The following is a 22,714-nucleotide window of genomic DNA, read 5'->3' as shown; positions in this document are numbered from 1 at the left end:
CTCTCAGTGTCTGCAGCAGCTGGGGCTCCTGGCACTCACTTCCAGCTGGGACTGCTCTGGGTCCTCTCTGGTGACTCAGCACTGGCCACAGGCCTCTGGAAGAGGGCCTCTTCCGGTGCAGGACCTGGGGGTGATGAGGAAAGGGGCCAAGGCCTGATCCCTGAGCCAGAGAGGTCTGCAGGGCAACCCCTGGGACCCCCTCCCAACTCCTGCATTCCTGTCATCTCCCCCAACCTGAGAAGAGCCGTAGAGCAGCTGGTCCAGGAAAAAGGACATTTTATTTCCATAAATACAATAATACTCCTGCTCTCACTCACACACTGACCCCACTTCTGACCACTGACAGATGGATGGACAGACGTGAGATGCCCACAGAAGGCCCCAGCAGAGGCTAATGAATGAAGGAGACATACTGAGAACTCAAGCGCAGGACTCCCTCGGTCAGGGGCCCCCAGCTGGGCCCACCTGTCTCTGGTACTGTCCCTGGCCCAGCAGGCACAGAGGCCCCACAGCCCCTCAGGAGGCCTGACAATGAAGGGCCAGGGAGTGGAAGGAGACCCCCTGAACAGTGGGGGACAGGTGGGGCTTCCTCAACATGGCCCTCCCCCTGAGACCACGACCACAGAGCCCATTCAGAAACAAAGCAGAGTCAAACCACATACCAGAGAAGTGCAAACAGCTGGGGGTACAGTGTTACCCCACATTCACCCGGTTCCCATGGAGGAGGCCTGAGCTGGTCCCCAACTCCAGCGTGGCCCCCGAGTTATGGCTGGGCCTTCCCATAAGGCATAAGAGACAGGCAGGGATGACCCCACTGCTGGCAGGGGCTAGGCCTGAGATCCTAGCCCTTCCCTGACAGCCATGCTTCTTCCCCAGGACCCCAAGTCCTTCCAGGGCCATGCAGCCCTCCCTGTTCCAGGCTGCCACCCACGTGGGAGGCCCCCAACAGTGCAAACCCAGGCTGCTGGGTTTGGCTCAGCAGGGGAGGAGGTAAGAAGGGAGGAGAAAGAGTCGCTTGGGGGCCCCAGGGGTGAGGGGAGAAGCACCATGCCCGGGGGCTTATGGCCATGGGGACAAAAGGGATCCTAGGCTGTCAGCCTCCCATCCAGGCTGGATGATGGCTGGTCCCTCTGTCCCCACCCCCCAGACCATCTCTTTCTAGAGGCTCCCCCAGGTCTCAGGTGGGGGGAACTGGTCCACGTCCCCCATCTCATTGTAGGTCTCGTCACCCAGGGTGAAGATGAGCTTGTAACGGAGGCGAACCTTCTCCTGGGGTGGAGATGGGGAAGATTGAAGGGTCAGAGGAGGTGAGGGGGGCCCCCCTAACCCCAGGCACCTCCCTATCACAGCTGGGCCTCTCACCTTCTGGGGGTTGGCAAGGAGCAGAACCTGGGTGATAGCAGTGGGGTGGACGATGGGGTTAAAGGCTGGCAGCTCCGTGCCTGAGGGGGGCTGCAGTTTCACCTTCATGACCTGTGGACAGCAGGGCAGGCTGGGGGCACAGCTAGTGCTGGCCTCTTTCCCCAGGTTCCCCGAGAAGCTGGGCCCAGGCTGCCTGCCAGCTGCTCCTCTCCATGTCCTGGGGCTTAGTCCTTCAGGCTTCTTTGACCCTCCCCCCACCCTGGAAGGGAGGGACAACCGATTCCCTGCCCCAGGACAGCTGGCTTCCCATCCAGCCCCGTTACCCGGTCTGGAGAGGAGGGAGGCCTCTGGGTGTGTCACCTTGGGGACAGCTGACTGAAAGATGATGTTGCGGATGGGCTGGGGGGCGGTGCTCAGCATGGAGACCACCACCACCAGCACGTCAGAGCGCCCTGGTAGTGGGTCGCGGGCGAAGTGGAAGAGGACCCGGAAGCCGTGCTGGTCGTACACGGTCACGGGCAAGATGCTGCCTGGCAGAGGAGAAAGGTGAGCAGGCTGGGGTTGGGCGAGGGCACCAGCCCTGAGCCCATACACATCCGCTCAGCCTCTGCTCAGCCTGGTGCATGATGTCCTGCTGGGAGAGCGGAATAAACCTCAACTCTGGAGGCTCCTGAAGTCTGATGGTGGATGCCCAACACAAACCTTGGTATGGACTCACAGCCCACCCCACCCTGTGCTGGGTGGCTGCTGCCTGGTGTACTGAGCAAAGGGCCATGGGCAAGAGCTTGCCATGCTCTCTCTGTGGGACCCTGGTACAGTCATCAGGCTTTCCAAGCCGTGTCCTCCCTATAGGTAAAATGGGGGCAATACTCCCCACCTTCCAGGGAAACTAAGAGGGGTGAAGCCCTCCCAGAGTCTGACAATAGGAGAATTTGGCCAGTCCTCATCTGCTGCTCAAGGGCTTGGGGTGGAAGTCCCTGGGCCCCCACTGCTCCTAAGCAGGAAGAGCTCCAGGCTTAGCCCTGAACCGGTTCATCCTAGCTCTGTTTCATGACCGTGAGGAGACCCCAAGCCTCTCTGTGTCCTGGTCCCTGCCTTCATGGGAAAGAAAGGGGACCGTGGGCTGTCTCACAAGAAGTCCTCTTGCTCGTCGAACCCCTGGAGCTTATAAAGCGGCAGATGCGCAAACAGCTGTGAGAAGAACAAGGGCCTTCCCCATGGTCACCCATCAGGTAAGCTGGTGGCAGGGCTGGGGGGACAGTTCTGTTTTCACACCTCTTCCCCAGACAGAGCTCCAGCTCCTGGCAGACACTGGGGTGGGGGACCCAGCTCAGCCCACCTGCCCCAGTCCTACTTACTAGGCTTGATGGACTCCAGGGGGACAGTGATGTGGGCCAGTGAGAGCTCCGGTGGTGTGGGCTGCTGAGGCCCCGGTGGCTCCGGGGACGTGGGGTGGAGGAGGTTGGTGACACTAGAGCTGGGAGAGCTGCAGCCACTCTTATTCTGCAGGTCCCGGAGTGTAAGGCGGGGGGCTGGCTGCTGCTTCTCCCTTATTGGGGGGATGGTGTATTAAGAAGTGGTTCTTCAGTGGCCAAGAGCTGAGGAACACAGGACGGGCTGGGCCTTCCCAGCTCTGTTCCTGGCCGCTGGCTCACTCAGGTCCCTGCCTCTCTGGCTGGGGGCCCATCCCTACCCTTCAGACCGGGCAGTTCTGGTTCTCGTCCCTCCCTCCAAACACACCTTTCTTCTGTACCCCAACTTTCTTCTGTCCTTGTCATTGCTGGCCCTCCTGGCTCTTAGTTTTTCTTTGAGATCTGGGAACGCCTGGGGGAGGGCATATGAGCAGGACCCAGACTCCTTTCTCCCATTAACTCTGTGCTCTGTGGGGAATGCACTGCACCTGCCTTAGTCCCTGCTGTGGTCGCTGCAGTCAAACATGAGCAAGCCAGCAGTGGGCCTCTCCTTGCTGGGCCAGGGCAGGGTCTGGGCCAGGGAGGGCTCAGGAGATGCTGCTGGTTTGTGCGGACATGGAGGGTTCCCCACCCCACACCAGCCAGGGCATGTCCTCACCACCGCACTTGCTGGGACTCCGGGGGCAGTGACTGCTGCAGGAGAGTCTTCCCCAGGAGGTCCAGGTCATCCAGACCACTGCTCGCCAGTGGGGAGCTCTGCGCTGAGGGCCGGCTGTCCATGCTAGGGGCCAGGGTTGGGGGTTCAGAGCTATCAGATGACTGTTGGGAACAGAAAGGATGTAGGTGGGTGGGGCTGTGGTGGAAAGGTGTCAGGCTCACCCAGACTGTCAGGGGAAGCAGCAGCAGGGGTGGGGACAGCACATTATTCCTGTGGGTGACTTGGGCAAGGTCACACAGCTGGAAAGTGGCAGAGTTGGGGCCTGGACAGAGCATGGCATAACTGCCAGAGTCTGAACACAGCATGGACAACATAACTGCTGGGCCCAAGATCTTTCTCACTCGAGGACGTGTGGGGCCTGGGATTCTACTCCAGAAACTCACATTCTAGGGACCTCAAAGTCATTTTCAAGGAAACAGAAATAGGGACCCCTCATCTCTATCCCAAAGGCTGGGTTGCAGCTTTTAAGAAGACCCAAAGGGACTAGGGGTGGGGGTCTGCTTTCCCTCCCTCCTGGGATGGGGCCTCCCCCTGTTGCAGGGCCACCTACACAGGGTTCAGCCCTCCCTTCATTGTTCTCCTCAGGCTGCTTATCCAGCCTCTGGGCCCCCAGGACAGTGTTGTCAAGCTGGTTCCGGCCCCCTCCTACCTGGAAGCTGTTCCATCCGGCACTGTCCAGGCTGGGGCCTGAAGGAGGTGTGGGGTCACTTAGGCCTAGAGGGAAAGTAAGACAGTGAAGCAAGTGGAATCAAGGCTTAGGCAAGAGGGCTGAGGAGGGGCCTGGGTGCTGGGCTGGAGTTCCACCTGGCTCCCAGCCTCCTCATCACCCTCCACCTATCTCTCTCTTCCTAGAGGCCGAACTCAAAGGAGAAAACCCCTGCTCTCAGAGGGAACCAGCAATAGAGCAGAAACAGAAACCAAAGATCCTGCTGGCCCATCCCTGGGCCCCATGCATGCTTCCTCTGTTCTAGGCCAGGCCACTCAGAAACTAGCTCAACTGCAGGAGTTAGGACTTTTGTCTTGCCTCATGTTCCTCAGCTGGCCACTGAGAGCCAGTGCTGGGGAGCAATGAGGGGAGAAGGGCATGGTAGACACCAGGCAAACCTTCTACTAAGCAGAGGCCAGTACTGGGTCCCTGCCCAATGAAGGCAGTGTATGAACAGGGCCCTGGGCCCAAGCCAACCTCAGACTCACTGATGAGTCTGAGGGCAAGCACTGTGCGGGCTGAGCCTTGGCGTCCCCATTGGAACAATGATAGGGCTGGAGCAGGTGGACTCCAAAGGACCTGGCAGGCACCAATATGCCAATAAGGCCAACTGAGCAGTGTCCTGGAGAACTTGGGGGCCCTTTGGATGCCTCTAAATCAAAGAGCTGTGGACAAGCCACCTAATGAAAAGGTAGCACATGAACTGTTGGTTCTGGAAGCCTACCCCTGCCTGCTCCAAAACATACCTCCAACCAAATTCATCCCAAATGTGACCAAGGAAAGGCAAATTATCCTATTTCTAGCAAATCCTATAAGCAAGGTCCAAAGTGAAGTGCTACTGGATAGTCCAAGGTGGGGGGGGGAGGGGGGGCTGGGAAGCTGTGACTTGTGTCATCTCCTAGATTCATCTCTCCCAGACCAGGACTAACAAAGCAGGCAGTTGTGAATATGAGCACAGCCTCTGATGCACCAGGCACTGAAGATGTCTCATTCAGTCCTCAAACAACTTTAAAACTTAGCTGTGGGGCTGTCACCCTCCTTTTGGGGATGAGGAAATAGATGCTCACAGGGATTAAAAAACCTGAACAAGGTCATACAGCTGGAAAGTGGCAGTGTTGGGACCTGGAAAGAACACAGCCTAAATGCCAGAGTCTGAACACAGCCCTGTCACTTAGCTGTATGATCTTGGGCTGGTGACCTAACCTCCAACTGTCTCCCTTTCCTATTGTAAGTAATAACTAAGACAAGTCAGATAAAGTGCCTGAACAGTTGCTGGAACACACTCTTTGATAGACAGGAAACAGGCCCAGAGAGAGGAAGCATTGTGCCCAGGGTCACACAGCTGGCAGGTGGGTAAACTGGGATCCATATACATGCCAGCTTGCATGGGCACTCCCACCCTCTCCACTAGGCCACACACCTCTTGGTCCCTGAACCTCAAGGGCCACAGCTGGGAAAGTATGACCAATTACGTGCAATGGGTGATACCCACGTTGGTCCCTCTCCCCAAGTCCTTCTCCTTTCCCGTCATGGAGAATGGTTTAGGACAAGTCCCCTTTGTGGTCCCTAGACTTCTTCCACCCCCAGAGCTGGGCTGGGTGCTGCCCTGGCACTTCTGTTTTCTGTTCCCACACTCCCTTTGCCTTTGAAAAGAAACCAGAAGGAAGACAGAGGCTCAGAGCTCTGCTGAAACAACTCAGTGACAGGAAGTGCAAAGCACACCTCACTTCTCATGCAGAAGAGACTGCTGCAGTCAATGGCTGGGGGCCGGGCTGTACATACTGGGGGCTGGGGCCTGCCATTATTTCCGTTAACCAACTTTCTTATCAGGTAGCTGCGACCTGTTTGAGGCTCTGCTAGGGACAATAAGCCACAAAGTACATGCTTTACCCTCACTGGCCCATCCTTTATCCCTCTGGGAAACAGGTGAGGGTCCTCTCCCTGAGGCAGGTGGGTGGGACTCAGGAGCAAACCCAGACCCATAGCCACCTGTGCTCAGAAGCTGGGCCTCGGCTCAAAGGCCCACTCAGGAGCACCCACAGCCTTGTCAGTCCCCGCCCCCCGCACCCCCCACCCCCACTCTGGCTCCTTGCTCTGAGCCTGCCTTTTCCTTTTCTTGCTTAAACATTGAGTCAAAGCAGGATAGTGGTTCAGAGTGTGACCTGAGATTCGGAGGGCCTTGTTGAACCCTGTTTCTTTCTGCCTTTACTAGCTCTATCACTTTGGGCAAGCCACCATCTCTCTAAGCTTTGGTTTCTCCATTGGTAAAAGAGAGGACCTACCTACCTAGTGTGCTGCTTGGGAGGGTTACCTGAGATGGATCAGAGCACAGTGGCTGTCATGGTGCTCAGCCAAGGCCCAGTTCAGTACCCCAGGCACCCACCTCTTCTAAAGTCCTCCAGGTTTGTGTCTCTCCTTCCGAATTCATTCAGGAGAACAAGTCTGACTTGATTTCCACGTTACAGTTTTCCAACACACACTTCAGGATCCCTCCAACAGAGCCCTATGCGGGGTGGGGTGGGGGGGTGGGGCGCTCTGCTTCTCAGCTCTCAGACACCAGGGGCTGCCGGAAGGCGGAAACCTGCTCTCCCGCAGGGCGGGACCTGATCTCCTGCTGGGCCCTGGAGTAATAAGTGGTCCAGGCCCAGCCTGGTTCATGGAGTGACTCAAAGCTTTGATTCCAGAGAGCTTTCCCTCTCCTCCTCCTTCTCTGCCTCCCAGTGGGTAGGGAAGTGCTGACTTTTTGCCTGGGCAGTCCTGACTCCACACTCTAACCTGCTGCAGGGAAATCCCTTGATTTTCTCTCAGGCTGCCAAAGTCTGGGTGTGGCTGGCTTGTCAGAGGTCCTAGGGGCCCTAGGTTAGAGGCTGGCCAGCCACGTCCTTTTCTGATGGTCTGACGTTGCAAAAGCTCTTAACTTCCCTGAACTTTGGCTTCCAGGACTGTGAAAGAGCCTACAGGGTTCAGTGAGGAGTGCATGATGCTGGTGGCTGAGCCCCACCCATCCCTGGACCTGGCCTCTTTCTTACCCAGAGACATGAGCTCATCATCAAGCAGGGAAACTGAGGCACTGGGTTGTTCAGGGCTGGCCTGGTCACCAGGATGGATGGACACGGCTGGGAAGGTGGCACCTGCCAGGGGCAGCTCCAGGCCTGAAAGGTCCAGCAGGGCCGAGGTGCTCCCTGAGGTGGGAGAGGAGAGTCAGGCAAGTCCCAGGTAGGTGACATTAATACCCTCAGAGCCCATGGAGTTTAGGGACAGCCACACCCATTCCCCCCACCCTTTACAGCTGGCCTTCTGCTTCCCCTCCTCTGCCACACAACACTTCTTTAGCGCATGGCATTCCTTCTGTCCAGAATATATTTCCTTCTCATCCCTACTTGACCAAATGCTACCCATCCTTCAAGGCTCTGCTTACACTTTGCTGCTTCTGGTAGTTATCCCCCACCAAACCAGGGCAACGTCTCACCTCCTTTGTGGCCCCAAGACTGTCAAACTACCCCTGGCCTGGAAGGTTTATGTGTCAAATATGCCCTCTCCACCTTCTGATCACTAAGTCAAACCTAGGGGTACTATCTCACACTGTATATAACAAGTGCCTGATCTGCCAAATGAAAAGAAGCCTTCCTTCTTCCACCTGCCTTTTTCAAGCCCTCATCTCCCTCCTCCTCCATGCCACACGAAGACCTTTTCCCACAACAGCTGCAGGTCCACAGCTCCCCCCGGGGTCTTCCCCTGCCAGTCATGGCCATCTGCACTGGGACCAGCCTGCACTCTGAACACTGTGTGTCCCTCTACATGGGTCTATCCCCTTCCCAGATGTCCTGCCCCCTTCTCACCAGGGATCGCGCCAGCCGCAGCATCGCCGTTGACCTCCTCGCCCCGCACCAGCTGCTTGTACAGGTTGATCACCTGGGTGAGGTTGTCGTTGGCCTGCAGGATCTCCGCTGGAGCCAAGGGAAGAGGATGGGCTGAAGGGGTGTGGGGGGCTCTGGGGGTGGAAAGGTGGACACCCCACAGCCAACCCAGGCTGGCACGAGGGGGAGGGCAGATAAAGTACCCCACTTTATCTACACAGGCTCAGCCCCCACACGGCTGGCCTCCTATTCCCTCACTCTCCTTGCCACCCTCTCCAGCCACACAGCCTCTGGACTGTTTCTGGATCAGCTGGACGTGCTCCCACCTCACTGGCTGTGCCTGTCTGGGCACCTTCAGATCTGCGTGGTTTGATCCTTCTTGCCTTCTTGTCTTCAGATGTCAGTGAGGCCTTCCCCAATCATCCCACTGAGAACTGCAATTCGCCACCCCCTGCACAATCTATGTTCTTCCCTGCTTATTTTTCTCTATGCCACTTACCACAATCTGATAAACTATAGTTGTAAATTTATCTATGTCTCTTCCAGTTAGGCTATGAGCTCCATAAGGACAAGGTTTTGGTGTGTTATGATCACTGTCCTATGCCCCATGGACTAGACCTGGGCCTGGCACAAATGAGGCCCTTATCAGTCTTGGCCCCCCCAGGTGCCAGGGCTTCCAGGGCTTTCTCAGGGAATCTGCACCATGGCCTCTGGGCAGGTGCAGGTGCCCAGCACGTGGAAGGTGCTTGGTAAATGGTTGAGTAGAGGAGCTGCTGACTGGACCGCCACCCACATAAGGCTTGACTGACTCGGTGGCAGTGCAGGAGACCTGGAATGTGGCTCTGGAGATACCTCTAAGGTCAGCTCTGGAACCATGTGGGCTTGTGTGATTCATGCTGGGGTTTCTGGCAGGTATTGGAGGCAGACAGTGCTCAGTTCACCGGTCTCTGCCACTCTTCTGCTGTGAGATCTGGGCAAGTCCCTTTGTTAAGGAAGGGTGACACTGTAAAGAGGGACAATTCTCCCTGCTGTGCAGGTGCCAGGGGACAGAGACGCTGCCTGTGCAAGGGCCTGGCCCCAAGCCGTCAATCAAACACCTCAGCCCAGCCCCAGTCTGCTCTTTGCTTCCTTCCTCCCCAGAGCAGAGAAACTCCAGGGCAGTGCAGGTGAAAGGGGGCCCCTGGTGGTGGCTCTTTTCAATTGCAGATGATTGGGCTGGTGGACTTGGTATGGGATAGACTCTGGGCCTGGGGACCTGACCTAGCACCTGTCCAGGGCTCACCTAAGGCCTCATCATTGTCCTCCGTGTCGCTGGCCAGTCGGAAGAGCGTGGGCCGCATCCGCTCACAGCGCTGGTATAGTTCCTGGGGGCAGTAGGGAGGATGGGTCAGGGCTGCCAGGGAGTGTATGGGCTGAGAGTGGGGAGGAGGCAGGCACACCTTCATGAGTTCCTCACTGCTGCCCGAGGCCGGGCCACCCTGGCTGTGGTTCATCACCATCTCCGTCAGCAGTTTCACGTTGCTATTCACCTCTTCAATGGCATTCACCCGCTTGGAGATCTTCTCCATCCGTTTCTGGTCCTGGGAAACATTGGCAAATGGCCCAAGAACCTGTGTCATGCTGGGCCCAAGGCAGGCCCAAGGCAGGCCTGTCTAACCCACTCTGAAGAGTGTATGCTGGGGCTCTGGGTGCAGGGCTAGTTGGCTGGGAGATAAGATTTTGGTTAGAGCTCAACAAGCCCTGCTAACAGCTCCTCATGCCCAGGACAGGTCACTATGGTTCGGGAACCACATGGCTCATCCTGGGGTCCCTTCCTCTTCTCCCAACTGCAAATGCTTCTTTTCACAGGCTTTGCTGAGCCCACCAGAATCTCCCAGGCTCTCGGCTAGAATCACCAAAGATGGTCTAGCATTCTGCATTCCAGGAAGTTCTGGTACACAGCCCCGGAAGCACCAGGCCCCAGATCTACAGTTCCAAATGATCCTGCTTTCCTGGCTTGTCCCTCAAGGGGAGGTGCCATGTTTGTGAGTGACCAAGGGACCTCAGTGCCACCAAGTACAACCAGAAACCAGTACAGTGACCTCTCAGTGTCTTCCAGTGCCCAGCAAATGGTGGGACACTTTTGGCCTTTAAAGGCTGGTGTAAGAGTTGGCCCTACTCTCTTCCCCCTACTTGCTAACAGTTCTTCACCCTTGTTGAATAAAAGGTGGGCCCATGCTGTCCATTCTGATAGTCCCTCTCCTTGAAGGAGATTGCCCTTGATCTTCTACTGGCTGTAAGAGCACATAGCCTGGCCCTTAAACACAACCTAGAACTTATGCCCTTGGTCTCTGGCAGAAAATTGCATCTCCACATCTGTGCTGTCTGATCTTCTCCAGAGTGAGCTGCAGGAAAGTCCACAGAAAAGCCCTGGGCAGTCAAGCCCGGGACCCGATTTTATTCCTGGGCAGACCAGGCCATGTGTTGGACACTCCACGTAGTGTTTTAGAAGTTTGAACTGGCCGCTGTCATTCAGGAATTGAGAGATTTCATGCAAAATTGAAGACTTCTGGGTGATCTTCAAAGAAAAAAATGTCTGCAGATCTGGCCCTGCTGGGCCCTTGAGATAGGAGTAAGGGCGCCCCCCACTCTCCTGTCGTAGAGATGCTTGCTTGGCCAATCCTGCCCTGGAGGCTGCCTGATGCTGTTTGTGGTTGTTTAACCTGATATTAACTCCTAAGACTCAGAAATACCAGTTTGAATGTTCTGTTTCCTCATTGGTGCTATTAACTACTGATCTGCAAACTTTTCTGATGACTTAACCCTATTAATAAGAAAAAGATTTAGCATGTGTCCACAACCGATATACTTTTACTTATAAACTACACAAATACAGATCTCTCTCTGTATATATGTTTGTATGAAACATAGTAAGGTCTAATATATTTCTCATTTTTATAGAAGAGATAGTTTCATAAGAGGCCATCAGGGCAGGTTAGCTCAGACTGCTGGGAAATTCTTCCCTCTATACACTGGTCCTGGCTCTGCCCGCTGGGGTTCCCCAACATCAATGTCTCTTTCCCTGGACCCACCCTTTATCTAGGCCACTGCCAGGCTCCTTGCATACCACTCTGGCACCGAGCTCAACGTCCCCACCTCCTCCACTCCCTCCCTGGGTTTGGGGTCTGGTCAGCACCTCCTGCACCATCTCCTTGATGAGCTTGTTGGCTGCTCGGAGGTCCTCAGGGTGAGAGCTCTTCAGCAAGCGGGCCAGCATCTGTGGAGACAGAGGGCGTGACTGGGAAGGCAGTGCCTGGGTCAGGGGTGGGCTCAGGATCAGAAGACAGGGTCACATTACAGCTCCACATTTCCTGGTCATGAGATGTGAATAAGTTACTTAAGCTCTCTGTGAGACGCTGAGTGTTACTAACACCTGACGGTTATCCCAGAAGAACACTGCATGTAAGTGCCCCTCAGGCTGCCTGGAAGACAGATGTTCTCAGCAAATGGTGCTCACTATTTTACTATCCTTAGAGAACTTTCTAGAAGGATATATAAGAAACTCAAGAGTGATTACCTTCTGGGGCTGGGACTGGGGAAGAGAAGAAATTTTACTTTTGATCCTTCCTTTTCTGTGTTTTTTAATTTCTTACCCAGGAGCACAAGCTTCTTTTACAAAAAGCTAATCAAATTATTGTTGAAAGGATTAGAAAAAGACATAAAGTTATGTAAACTTCATCAACCTATGAAATGGCCTCCACCCCACCCCAGGCACAGGAGGCAAACAAGCTGATCTGTGGGGTCCGTGCAGGGGGCACCATGTGGAAGTCCTCAGCTAGTGCCAGGTGTGGAGGATGTGTTCCCTCAGCGGTGCCCGTTTTCAACAGGGTGGCTGTGCTCCACGGGAGCCTCTGTTGAGAGCCAGGGTCTGAATCCACCGGCCCCTGGTATCCCCTCTCCTCCTACTGGGTGTCTTACCTTGGATTTCTCCTCATCTTCAAAGATCTTATTCTTGGGCCTTTGGGGAGGAAGGGAGCAGGAGGCGTCATCTGGAAGCTTGGGGTCGGACTTCACAATCCCTGGAGCAGATGGGTGGTGGGAACGTTGTTAGTAGGGTCCAGGCTGGGGTAGGGGGTGAGATGGGGATGGGGGTGGGCAGGGTAGGATGGAAAGTGGAGCCCAGGCTTTCTTCCACATGCTGGCTTGTGACTTTGGTGTGTCAGGGCTTGCTCCTGACTTACTGGGTCATACTGCTGTTGGGAGCAGGGAGGGGTTTGGGCATATTTTGAGACCATTCTATGGGGGCCATTTTCTGAGAGAAAGTTTGACCCAAATACACATTCCTTAAACCCAAGCTCAACCAGAGCCATGAAAAAATTCCACTGGCCATTATGTTTTCCTCCGGAAGGTAAAGGTCAGACTTGTGTCTTTGCTGGCCCAGAAGCCCCTGAAGCCACTGCAGCCCCAGTTCAGGGAGGAGAGGAGGGGAGACACTGGTGGCACCCCATTCTCTGGGTATCTTACCTTGCTTCTTTAACATCTGGTAGGCCTCTGCTATCTTCACTTCTTCGGGCAAGCCAACCGTCCAGCTATAGAGGAGCTCCAAGATCTTGTTCTTTACCTTCTCTGATGTCCGAGACCCCAAGTACTTCAAGGAGGAAGGGGAGGTCTTTGACACCGCTCGAGCCCCCTCACTTCAGCCCCAACCCCAACTCAAACCTGGATGCCTCCCCAGTACTGCCTCAGAAGCCCTCTGGCCAACAGGGTCCTCACATTCCTATCCAAGCAGCCCAACAGAGACTGGGTTTACTTCCTAGCGCTGCTGCTGCATCAGCCCTCCAGGTTTCAGTTTCCCCATCTGTTATATAGATAACAGTTAAGATAACAGTAGCACTGTGATAAGGCTGCAGCAAGCCAATTCATGGCCAGCTCATTTAAGGGTTAACTCTGAGGCTCCTGGCAGGAGGGGCCAGGGGCTTCAAGGCTGACCTTGGCCCTATTCACTCAGTGTCCTAGCAGCGAATGGTGTTGGGGGAACCAACTTCCACTTCACAGTTCCCTTCTGGAAGGAGAGTGGGGACCAGAGTAGGTTTGAGAAAAGATGAAGGGAGTAGGCTCTCACTCAAGGAAGCAGCAAACGTGCTCATGCCTTCTAGGAGGCTTCCTCAGATCAAAGGTCGGAAGTCAGGGGTGAGGCTGATCCGCAGCTAGCAGACTCCGTCTTTTGGGTTTGGGCCCTGGCATCCAAGGACATACTCCTGTGGGGTGCAGAGCAGGGAGACGCCTCTGCCAGAGACCCAGGTAGGATGCCATGGACAGGTATGCAGGTAGTGATCTCAGAACCAGAGCAGCCCAGCTGGGGAGGCTGTTTCCAAGCTGTCTGTATTTCCTGCAATCACTGCTCCTTAGCAACTGCGCACCTCCATAGCTAGCCTCCCATTGGTTAGGACTCCTTCTGAAAACCCTAACCTGGGCAGGGGACCATTTGAGAGGACATGTGTTTGTGCTGAGTTGGAGTTCTAACAGGGGCCGAGCTGGCAGTCAGTCACACTGCCATCTGGGGAGCTTCTTTCCTCAACTTCTGTTGGATAGAGAAGATCTGAGGCAGCCGAAGAGCACCCACCTTGGGAGACACAACCTTGATGAGCTCGTTGAGAAAGCGAAACTTGCCCACCTCGTCGTGAAACCTCTTGCCGCAGTTCTTCATGCATGTTTCCAGGACCTGCGGCAGGCAAGGAGGGCCAGGAGACCCCCACGGAGGATCAGAGGAGGCTGCTTTCTTACCAGGGCCCAGAGGCCCAGGACAAGACGCTTAGGTAGGAGGGAATGGCCTGTGAGCACATGTGGATTCTCAGGCTCAAAGAAGTTTCCAAGCAGGTCATCAGCTGCTCAGGCGGAGCAGGACTGGGCAACCCTTGGTACCTGGCAATGCCCTGCCCGCAGCACCACTCTACTCCTCCACAGCTCACCACTTCTGAAGACCACTTATATATTACTTTTCTTACTAATTGTTTTTCATTTACCTTGGCCTTATCCTAAGATAGATCTGTGAAATCATAGGTGACATATATGATGGGAAAAATCTAGCATGTTATTAAGAACACATAATTATTTTTTTTAAAAAGCTATATATCCACCATCTACAGCCGGCTTGTGTACCCATGTCTTAGCATGATCTGCAGACAGTGGGCCCTTTGCCTCTTCTGCTAGCACAGCTTCCACACTTTGGACTTGAGCCAGGAGATCACCCCTTAGACCTCTACAGGAAGGACAAGGCTGTCCTGTCTAGAGACCACTGATGGGCTGAACTGGCTCCTCAATTCCTCCAGGGAGCTTCATAAATGCACAGATCCCTGGGCTATACTACGGAGCTCTGGTTCAGTTGGTTGGGGGGGCCTGATGTAGCAAGTTTAAGGAGAAGCTACAACAGGGAGACTCTGAGCCTAGAGGCCTCCCTCCCCATAAGACCCTGTGCAGGATCTGGGGCCAGAGGCCAGCCCACTATTGCTGTGGGACTGCTTAGGGGCTGGCCCAGAGCCCCATCCTGGGCCATTCAGACACAACAACCTTGGACTATAATGAAAAGCCAAATGGGACCCCATGCCCACCCCCGCTACTCCACCCCTATGTTAGTCATGAGGTCCAGGGCCCAGGCAGCACCCGCTCACCCCTTCTCCTCACCGTCAGGGCCTGGACTGCCTCCCACTCCTGTGGGGACTGGATCTTGTGGGCTAGCAGCCGGGTGGCAAGTGGAGGCCTGGGTGGGAGGAACACAGAGCCAGAATTGCCAGAGGGCCATAGGCTATAGCCATACTGCAATGGCACCCAGTCGCCCCAGGGGAGGCTCACTACCCTGCCAGGACTCCAGCCCTCTGTGGCCTCTGCAGGACCTAGGCGAAGGTCCAACTCCCTCTGTGGGTCAGATGAGGGCCTGGGACAGTAGCAAAGAGCGCAGAAGGGCAGGACCAGGTGGAGAGCACAGGTCAGGGACCTTACAGTGATGTCGCTCAAACCCTTGGCCAACTTTACTAAGAACAACACATTACCTCCTGGGCTTAAGGCAGGGACAGGTACAGAGATGACCATGGCCTTCAAGGAGCCAGTCTAGGAGCAGAATACAATAGACTGCCACAAGTGATGGGCAGACACAACTCCCTGGGAATCTGAGGTGGGAAAGAACATTCTGCTGGGGAAATCAGAACAACTTCCTGGTGGAGGTGGTGTTATCATCAATTATAAATGGCCTGTCACTGATGAGTGTAAACAGCTAACACGTATTGAGCACTTATAACGTGCAAGGTGCCTGGTTAAACATCTTCCTGCTTAACTAAAGTATCACTCCAACTTTACACTGAAGAAACTCATTCAATTACTTGCTCAGCTAATGGAGAAGAAGAACTTTGAACCCAAGAAGTCTGGCTTCAGAGCACATACATTCTGCTCTACAGCCTCCCCTCCTGGAGCACCTGGCCTGGTGGGGGTGGAAAAGAGGCACTTCTGGGAGAGGAAACAATACGGACAAGTACACAGCACTATTATCCCCAAACTTTGGCACCACTTGGAAAGCCTGCCAACAGTGTCAACCCTGGAGAGTCTAGTCTGCAGCCCAAAAATGTGTATATTTGACAAACACCTCAGATGGTTCTGGTTCTTTCTCAAGCAAGACATGGCCTGTGGGCCTCCTCCCAGGACTGGATGGGGGTCAGACAGCCTGGGTTTGATCAAGCTCAGGATGAGATTTTCTCTCTGTAAGATCTTGGGGTAAATTACTGCACCCCTTGAGTCTCCATTTCTGCTCCTATAAAATGAGTCCAGTAAGACTCACCTCAAAGGGTGGCACACAAGCGGCACTCAGGACAACGTGCCCACCATCATTATTATTCATGGACACGCTGAGAACAGAAACTAGGTCTCAACACACCCACGTCCCTCTGCCCGAGACTAGGGCTTAGAGCAGGGGTGGCAGGTGCACAGCAGGTTCTACTGTGTACGTGAGCAAAAGTCGGGAAGCCCACCTACCCCTCAAAGTCCTCGTTGAGCTGCTCACAGAAACCGTTGATGCTGGCCCAGTTCAGCTCCTTGTTCAGGGGGTTCGTGGCTCTGTCTATGGGAGAGGTTAGGTCAGTGTAGCCTGGTGAAGGGACCCCTGCATTCCCCCACTCCCCACCGCAAAGAGCAAGGAGCCGACCAATGTCAACCAGTGGGATCAGTAAGGTCTCCCATTGACTCCTGCTCAGAAAGCTGAAACACTGATGTTTCAATCATGGAATGAGCTCATGTCCACTAGCTTCCCCCCTATGGCTTTTCATCAAACACCCATATTTAGAAATTGTGCTCAGGGGTAATTTCCCTACTCCCCATTCCCCTTGCAGCTGTACCGTCTGCCATAGCCTACCATACCACTAATTCCACTCCTGAAAAGCTTCTCCACAATTCTCATGGAATTTATGCTTAAGAAGATAGAGGTTTGTTTTTTGCTTTTTTTTTTAAAAAAAGCCATGGTCTCACCTTCAGGGGCAGTACAGGATGACTTGCAAGTGGCCTAAGAACAGTGTGACAGGGGCAGACAAAGGAGCTAAGGGAACCCAGAAGAGAGGACCCACTTCAGTCTGGGAGCGAAGGGAGGCTGTCTGGAAAAGGCAGCGCTTAGGTAGAGAAGGACTGAAAACAGTTAACCGGGCTGGTGATGGTAGGCTCCGAACACCCCAGGGCTGTATGTGAGGAGAAAGGATGAGCACAGGGCCCAGCATGAAGGATGCCAGTCAAGGGTGAGGATTTTATGATCTTGCTGGGGATCACAGAATCCTTTCCATTTTGGGAAAAGCTCAGAGATCACCTCCTCCAGGTAGCCTTCCCTATTCTCCACTTCTGCACAGGTGGCATTATGGGGTCGGTTCTCTCCTGTGTCCCCCTACCTGAACTTCAAGGTTGGCCCAAGCTTGCAATCATGGTACAGGCTGCTTCCCCTTTGCAGGGAATGAATGAATGAGTGAGGGGTCAGTTATGTATAGGAAGGGGCAGGGATTGGGGGGAGTCTGAATCCAGGAATGGGTAGTGGCCAGAACAGGCCAAACAGGGTGAGAGGAGGGGGTTGTAACCAAGACCAGATCATCACCCCTGGATCCCTACAGTTGGTTAAATAACCAAGTAGGACACACCACTACCTGGAACCTCCATTTCCCCAAAAATAAATGGGGAATATGGACTGAACTTGGATGACAAAATGCTTTATGTGCGGGTAAGCTGTGCAGTTAGCCAGTTCTGTCCAAGCCCGAGCACTAAGCAAGGGGGCAAGGAGGGAGCCTAGCACATGGGGTGGGATAAACAGGAGGAGGACAGGAGGAGGCTGGGGACCCAGCATGTGGCAGCTGGCCTTTAGGGGCCTTATGCTAAGGCAGGGGGCTAGGAGCACTGGAATCCCAGTGCCCAGCAGCCATTCATTCAATTCATATTTATTCAATAAATATTCTGGGTGCAATAAACAAGACAGAATCCATGCCCTCCTGGAACTCAGAGCCCAGCATGAAAAATGCTAAATACTCTGCTTAACAAATACAAACAGAATACTGAGCTGGCAAGTGCCATAAAGAAAAACAGAGTGGAACGAGGGACAGGAAGTACTGAAGGGGCTGCCCTCTGGGAGGGCTCTCAGAAAAGTTATAGCTAAGCAGGGATTTGAAGGAAGAATTTTCTCTCCGGATACAAGTCTCAGTTCCAAAAGCCCTGCAAATGCATCCAATCTCTCAGAAAAATGATGTCTCTTCTGACCACCTGGGGGACACCAGGAATAAGGCTGCTCAGTAAGTATGACCATCCACTCTGTCCCCCAGCCCTGCTCCCCTCCCCAACATGGCCGGAGGCTGGGAAACATCAGCCTGGGGGGTAGAGAGAAAGAATGGGGCTAGATATTGCCCACTCAAGGACGCCTGGCTGGAGGACCCTAAAACAGGAAGAACCTTGAAGTGTCAAAGACACATGAATTCACATGAGGACTGAGAAGCTGGTTCTAGGGGCTGCTCCTGAGTCAGAAAGCAGTGAAGAGGAAGCTCTGGCATCACGAGACATCAGCGCTCTTCCCTCCATTTGGCTCAGAGCCAGTCTGACAGATCTCCCCGGCCTCTAGCCCTCTTACCTCTACCTGCAGGGGTGCACCTTCCCTGGCAGCCAGCAGGGGAGACCATCCAAGAGGAAGGAGCAACCAGCCAGTTTCACAACAGGGTGTGACTCTACCCTATCACTCTACAGGGTGAAAATGTCATCATTTACCCTACCAGAAGCTACTCTTGACCACCAACCATTGCAATGGAAGAATTTCCTATTTTGCTAGGACATAAAGATGGAGAAAAAGAGATACAAATCTCAGCCTCAATCTATCAGGGCCCAGCTTCTCCAACTCCTGACCGTTTCTGGAATCAGATCGTTTGGCCTCTCTGAACATTTGTTGCTGCTAAACCTGAGACTGTTCTGTATATCCAGAGCTCAAATCCTGCAGCCTGTTGGAGATCTGTGATCCAGGGCTCCGCCCATTCCTTCCCCCAAGTTGCTCTGACACTTGGTCACTTGTGGCGCTCCAGAAACTTGTGGCATTCCGGAACAGACTCAATGGCTGCTGAGTGCTTCCTTTCCTCCGTCCCCCCTCCACTGGCCAGACTGATTCTGAAACATCCCTGGAGACTGTGTGGTTCTGGGGCCAACCTCAGGGTTCACTTGGCTTATGACTGGTTTAAAAGGGGCTGGCCATGGTCCCAATCCATCCTGCAGCGCTCCCTGGTGCACACCAGCCCACGAGGCTGAGCTGGAGTTAGACCCAAAGGCTTTCATCAGACTCTGGTACAGATATGGGCTCGAAAGGAGAACCAGACTTGGGAGAGTGAAACAAGTCACAGCTTTCAGGGGCAGAGCCCAAGGGTAGGGTTGTGAGAACTGAGAGTCATCAGCACCCGAGAATAGGGAGCCCAAGTGAAAGGTTTGGGGACTCAGAAGGCTACGCATTAGGAAGCTATGTCTGAAAAAATACAGGACAAAGGATGCAGAGAACTTTGGAGGAAGCTCATCAAGAACTGGGAAAGAAGTGGGGAGCGAGGGGCAGTACAGAGGGCTGGGGGTAGTAACAGGGAACCTGGAATTGCTTCTGATATCTGAGCATGTCGGGTTTGAGGGTTTTCTCGCTGTGTGGCCAGAACTCCGGGGATTAGATGGGCCAGGGGTCCTTCCTTCCTGGAGGGGGAATGAGCAAATGAGTATAGCTGCAGATTCGAGGAACAGATGGAAAGAAGTGGCACCGTGTAGGGCTGGAGAATAGAAGATGAGGGCCTGAGGAAAGTGTCTCTCCCTCCGGGGTCTAAGATACACCGTTGTGATTCCCCTGTGCGCTTCTTCCCGGGCCTAAGTGGTCGCTCCTCGCTGAAGAGGGCTGGGCCCAAGGGTGTTACAGGCTACTCCCCGTCCCAGCGGTTCTGGCAGGTCTAGGTACTCCCCAGCAGGGCTCCCGATCTAGAGCTCAGATGAAGGGTGGGTAGCGGGGGCGGGGGAGGGTCTTCCTTGTCCCCAGGGTCCGAGGGGTAGACTGGGGGCACCGCCCCTCCCGAGCCAGGGGCGGGGCGTGAGGAGGGGGCGCCTCGTACCCCGCCCTCGCCGGGAAGGGACCCGCCTTGCGCCCTCGGTTCCGGTTCCGGTCCGGTCCGCGCCCCCCCCGGACACTCACTGATTCGCGCCTCAAGAGTCTCCGGCTCCATCTCTGGCTCCATCCGCCACGGGACCCCCGCCTCGGCACCGCCCCCCGCCCCCCGCCGGTCTCGCGGGACCTTCTAGACTCCGCCCTCCGCCGATTAAAGGGGCAACGTCCGCAGCGACGCGCCGGACAGGAGGCCTTGGAACCATAGAGATATGAACGAGCTCGCTTAGAGCGTCACTCCTCTTCCAACCCCTCCCTCAAGCGGCGTCTAAGATGTGGGGGGGGACCGGCCATAGGCGTTCCCGTTCACAGCGCTCAGGCGGGAGAAGCAGCGAAGGGCCCTGAGGCCGAGGGTGGTACCATGGAAACCCCACGGGACGCTCTAACTCGTTTTGCGTCACGGAGATTCCTGTAACCACTTCCGGCAGAACGCTCCGCGGCCATGTTACTGAGGGGCTCTTAGCTCACTTCCGGAAGCTGAGACGGCACTTCCGCTTAGTTGCGAAAGTGGGCAGATCCCTTAAAAGGGCAATACATACATTGCCTACTCTGAAAATACTGCCAAAGTCCGAGTTTGTTGAGTGCTAACAGTGTTCCAGGCATTGTTCTATGCATTTTTTTCATGCATGAATCCATTTACTCCTCACAGCAAACCCATGGGCCATTTGCGTGTGAGGTTACCCAAGTGGTAGTCTGAACCCTGCACTGTCTCCTGCGTCCATTCGGAAAATGTTTCATGAGCTGTGCATTTGCTTTGCTCTGTGATGGGCGCTGGGGGAAAAAAAGACCAGGCCAGATATTTATTACATAATATGATGGGGTAAGTCCAGGCAGTGGCAACACAGGAGGAGCCCCTATACAACCTGGAGGAGGGTTTTGTTTGAAGTTTCAGCAGGAGCTAATATTTAAGTGAAAGATAGTACGATTTCTTCCAGGTTGATCTGGTGCACAAAGGACTCCAGGTGGAAGGTGCAAATGTTTTAGGGCTCACGGGGAAGAAATAGTAAGATGGGTTCAGGAACCTAAAGTTTCTATTTCACTGCGACTCCAGGAGTGTTTGCAGGAGAGGTGCCTGGAATTAAGCAGGGCCAAGATCACTCAGGACTTGTGCTTGGCTTTTTATTGTTATTATTTTGCCTGTAAACAATGGTGGATATCTCATTTTAAAAGGGGCGGATGGTAACAATGTCAGGGTTTTGTTTTAGAGAGGTTCCAGGAGGCACAGGTGTGAAGAAGATACTGGAGAAAGCCAATCTGAAGGCAGGGAGAGCAGAATGAACAGACTTCCTAGCTTCGGTGCCTGTCCCATGCCTTTTCTCCGTCCATCGAAGTCCTCCCTCAGCTCCGCCTTTTCCACCTGCCACCCTGACCCCGCGTGATGACGCCCTGGCCCGGGGACGTCGGGTCGCCGGCTCACCTGGGCTCGTTGCACTCCGTCGCCCCCTGGCGGCCGGTGACTCCCGCTCGAGCCGCCGTATCCCAAAAACGATTAGCTGCGGTGGCCCCGGAATGTGGCGAATCCGGTTCTGCTCCGACCGCCGCCTCTCGGCGTGACCTCGACTCACCTTGCCGAACCGCGGTGACGTCATCTGGGAGTAAGGGGGTTGCGCTAGATCATTTTCCCCCTTAAATCCAACCATTCAGCGACACGGACGCTTTTCTAAATTCTGTTAAAATTATACAGAAAATCATCAGTGTATTTATTACATTCCTCAGTAGAAGCTGTATCATAAAATGTCCTTAGTGCTCTTTTGTTTCTTTTATTGCTGAAATAAAATGCGGACCACATAGACTGCATTGATTTTAGGGGCGTGTTCATGCTTTCAGGAGTCATTTCATTTTATTATTATTATTTCTTACTTTATTGTGAGGAATAGCATTTATACAAAGCAATAAATCTCAAAGCACACCACAACAGTTATAGAACAGATTTCAGAGTTTGTTTATAGGTTACAGTTCCACAATGTTACTCGTGTTTCCTTCTGGTTGCTGCAAGACACTGGAGACTAAAAGAAATATAGATAAAATGATTCAGGAGTCATTCTCATTTGTTAAATCCTATCTTTTCTTTTATAACTCCACCTTCTCCTTCGTCTGGAGTCACTTTAAAAAGATGGCTTAGGTTTGACTTGGATTCAAATTCTGCCTTGACTACGGTCTAAGCTGTGTGACCTTGGGCAAATCCCTGACCTTCTCTAGAATTGGGACTTCTCACTGGAGACATGGTTGTGAGAATTCAATGAAAGGGCGCCTGCAGTGAATCTCCCGACACTTGCCCCCACTCACTTTCCTTGCTGAGCTCTTTAGCATTTCTCTCTACCCTGTATTTCCTTTCTTCACCGTTTTTTTGTTGTTGTTGTGGTTGTTCGTTTGTTTCTCTCCTGTACCAGAATGCAAGCTCCATGAGGGCAAAGAATTTCATTTCTTTGGTTCACTAATGTATCCCTAAGACCTAAAAACGGTACCTGGCACACAGTAGGTGTTCAATAAATAGGCACTGAATAAATGAATGAGTTGGAACTACTATTCATTAGGTTTAGGGATGCAGAGGTGCAGTTGGTACTGGCCCAGGCTGTGCTTATAACTATGGCTTCAGGCTGCCCTTCAGTGCGTCTGGGGGCCCGGGAGCTTGGGAGCTGTGGCTCCGCAAATAGGGCCAGGTCCAGCCTGGGGGTCAGGGTAAGCCATGTGGAAGGAAGAACCTGAGGCTGGTGAGGAATTGAGGATAAAATCATCCTTTAAGATAGAAAGGAAGGAGGATCAACACACAAAATGGGATCTGCAGGAATTTGGCCTTTGGCAGCTTTTGACATCCCTTCCTGCCATGTGCAAATGTTCCTTTTTAGACAGTGAGGAACCATGGTGGTGCTGGGTGGGGGATAAGGGACGGGTGAATCTGAGCTGCTCTTGAAGCAGCTATAATCAACTAGCCCATGCTTACCACAGAGGGGTTAATGCCTCAGACCCTTCCCAGGAAAACCTCTCCTACGCTGGAACTGCAAGTGG

At 53.9% G+C, this 22,714-nt stretch overlaps 1 protein-coding gene across 7 annotated transcripts; it reads right to left on the bottom strand.

Moving 5' to 3' along the window:
- Positions 1-259: 259 nt before the first annotated feature.
- On the bottom strand, positions 260-21,251 carry GGA1 (golgi associated, gamma adaptin ear containing, ARF binding protein 1). Of its 7 annotated transcripts, none has more exons than XM_077168760.1 (17): positions 21,126-21,246; positions 16,054-16,138; positions 14,716-14,791; positions 13,658-13,756; positions 12,559-12,682; positions 12,013-12,113; positions 11,231-11,311; positions 9,495-9,635; positions 9,338-9,419; positions 8,038-8,145; positions 7,228-7,380; positions 4,142-4,206; positions 3,433-3,593; positions 2,721-2,911; positions 1,723-1,892; positions 1,363-1,473; positions 260-1,269 (listed from the first exon to the last, which is right to left on the bottom strand). In XM_077168760.1, exons 4-17 carry the CDS (start codon positions 13,739-13,741, stop codon positions 1,159-1,161), a joined length of 1,683 nt encoding a protein of 560 aa, XP_077024875.1. In that variant the 5' UTR covers positions 13,742-13,756; positions 14,716-14,791; positions 16,054-16,138; positions 21,126-21,246; the 3' UTR covers positions 260-1,158. The 7 variants fall into 7 exon arrangements, 6 of the variants coding, with proteins under 6 accessions (XP_077024875.1, XP_077024877.1, XP_077024873.1 ...); XM_077168762.1 differs by lacking the exon at positions 21,126-21,246 and adding an exon at positions 19,739-20,168; XM_077168758.1 differs by having other exon boundaries at positions 9,338-9,635; positions 21,126-21,249.
- Positions 21,252-22,714: the final 1,463 nt, after the last annotated feature.

This window comes from Tamandua tetradactyla, chromosome 7 (assembly GCF_023851605.1).
Source record: "Tamandua tetradactyla isolate mTamTet1 chromosome 7, mTamTet1.pri, whole genome shotgun sequence".
Classification (NCBI taxonomy): domain Eukaryota; kingdom Metazoa; phylum Chordata; class Mammalia; order Pilosa; family Myrmecophagidae; genus Tamandua; species Tamandua tetradactyla.
Note: the sequence above shows the minus strand (reverse complement) of the source record. Positions and strands in the feature narration are given on the sequence as shown.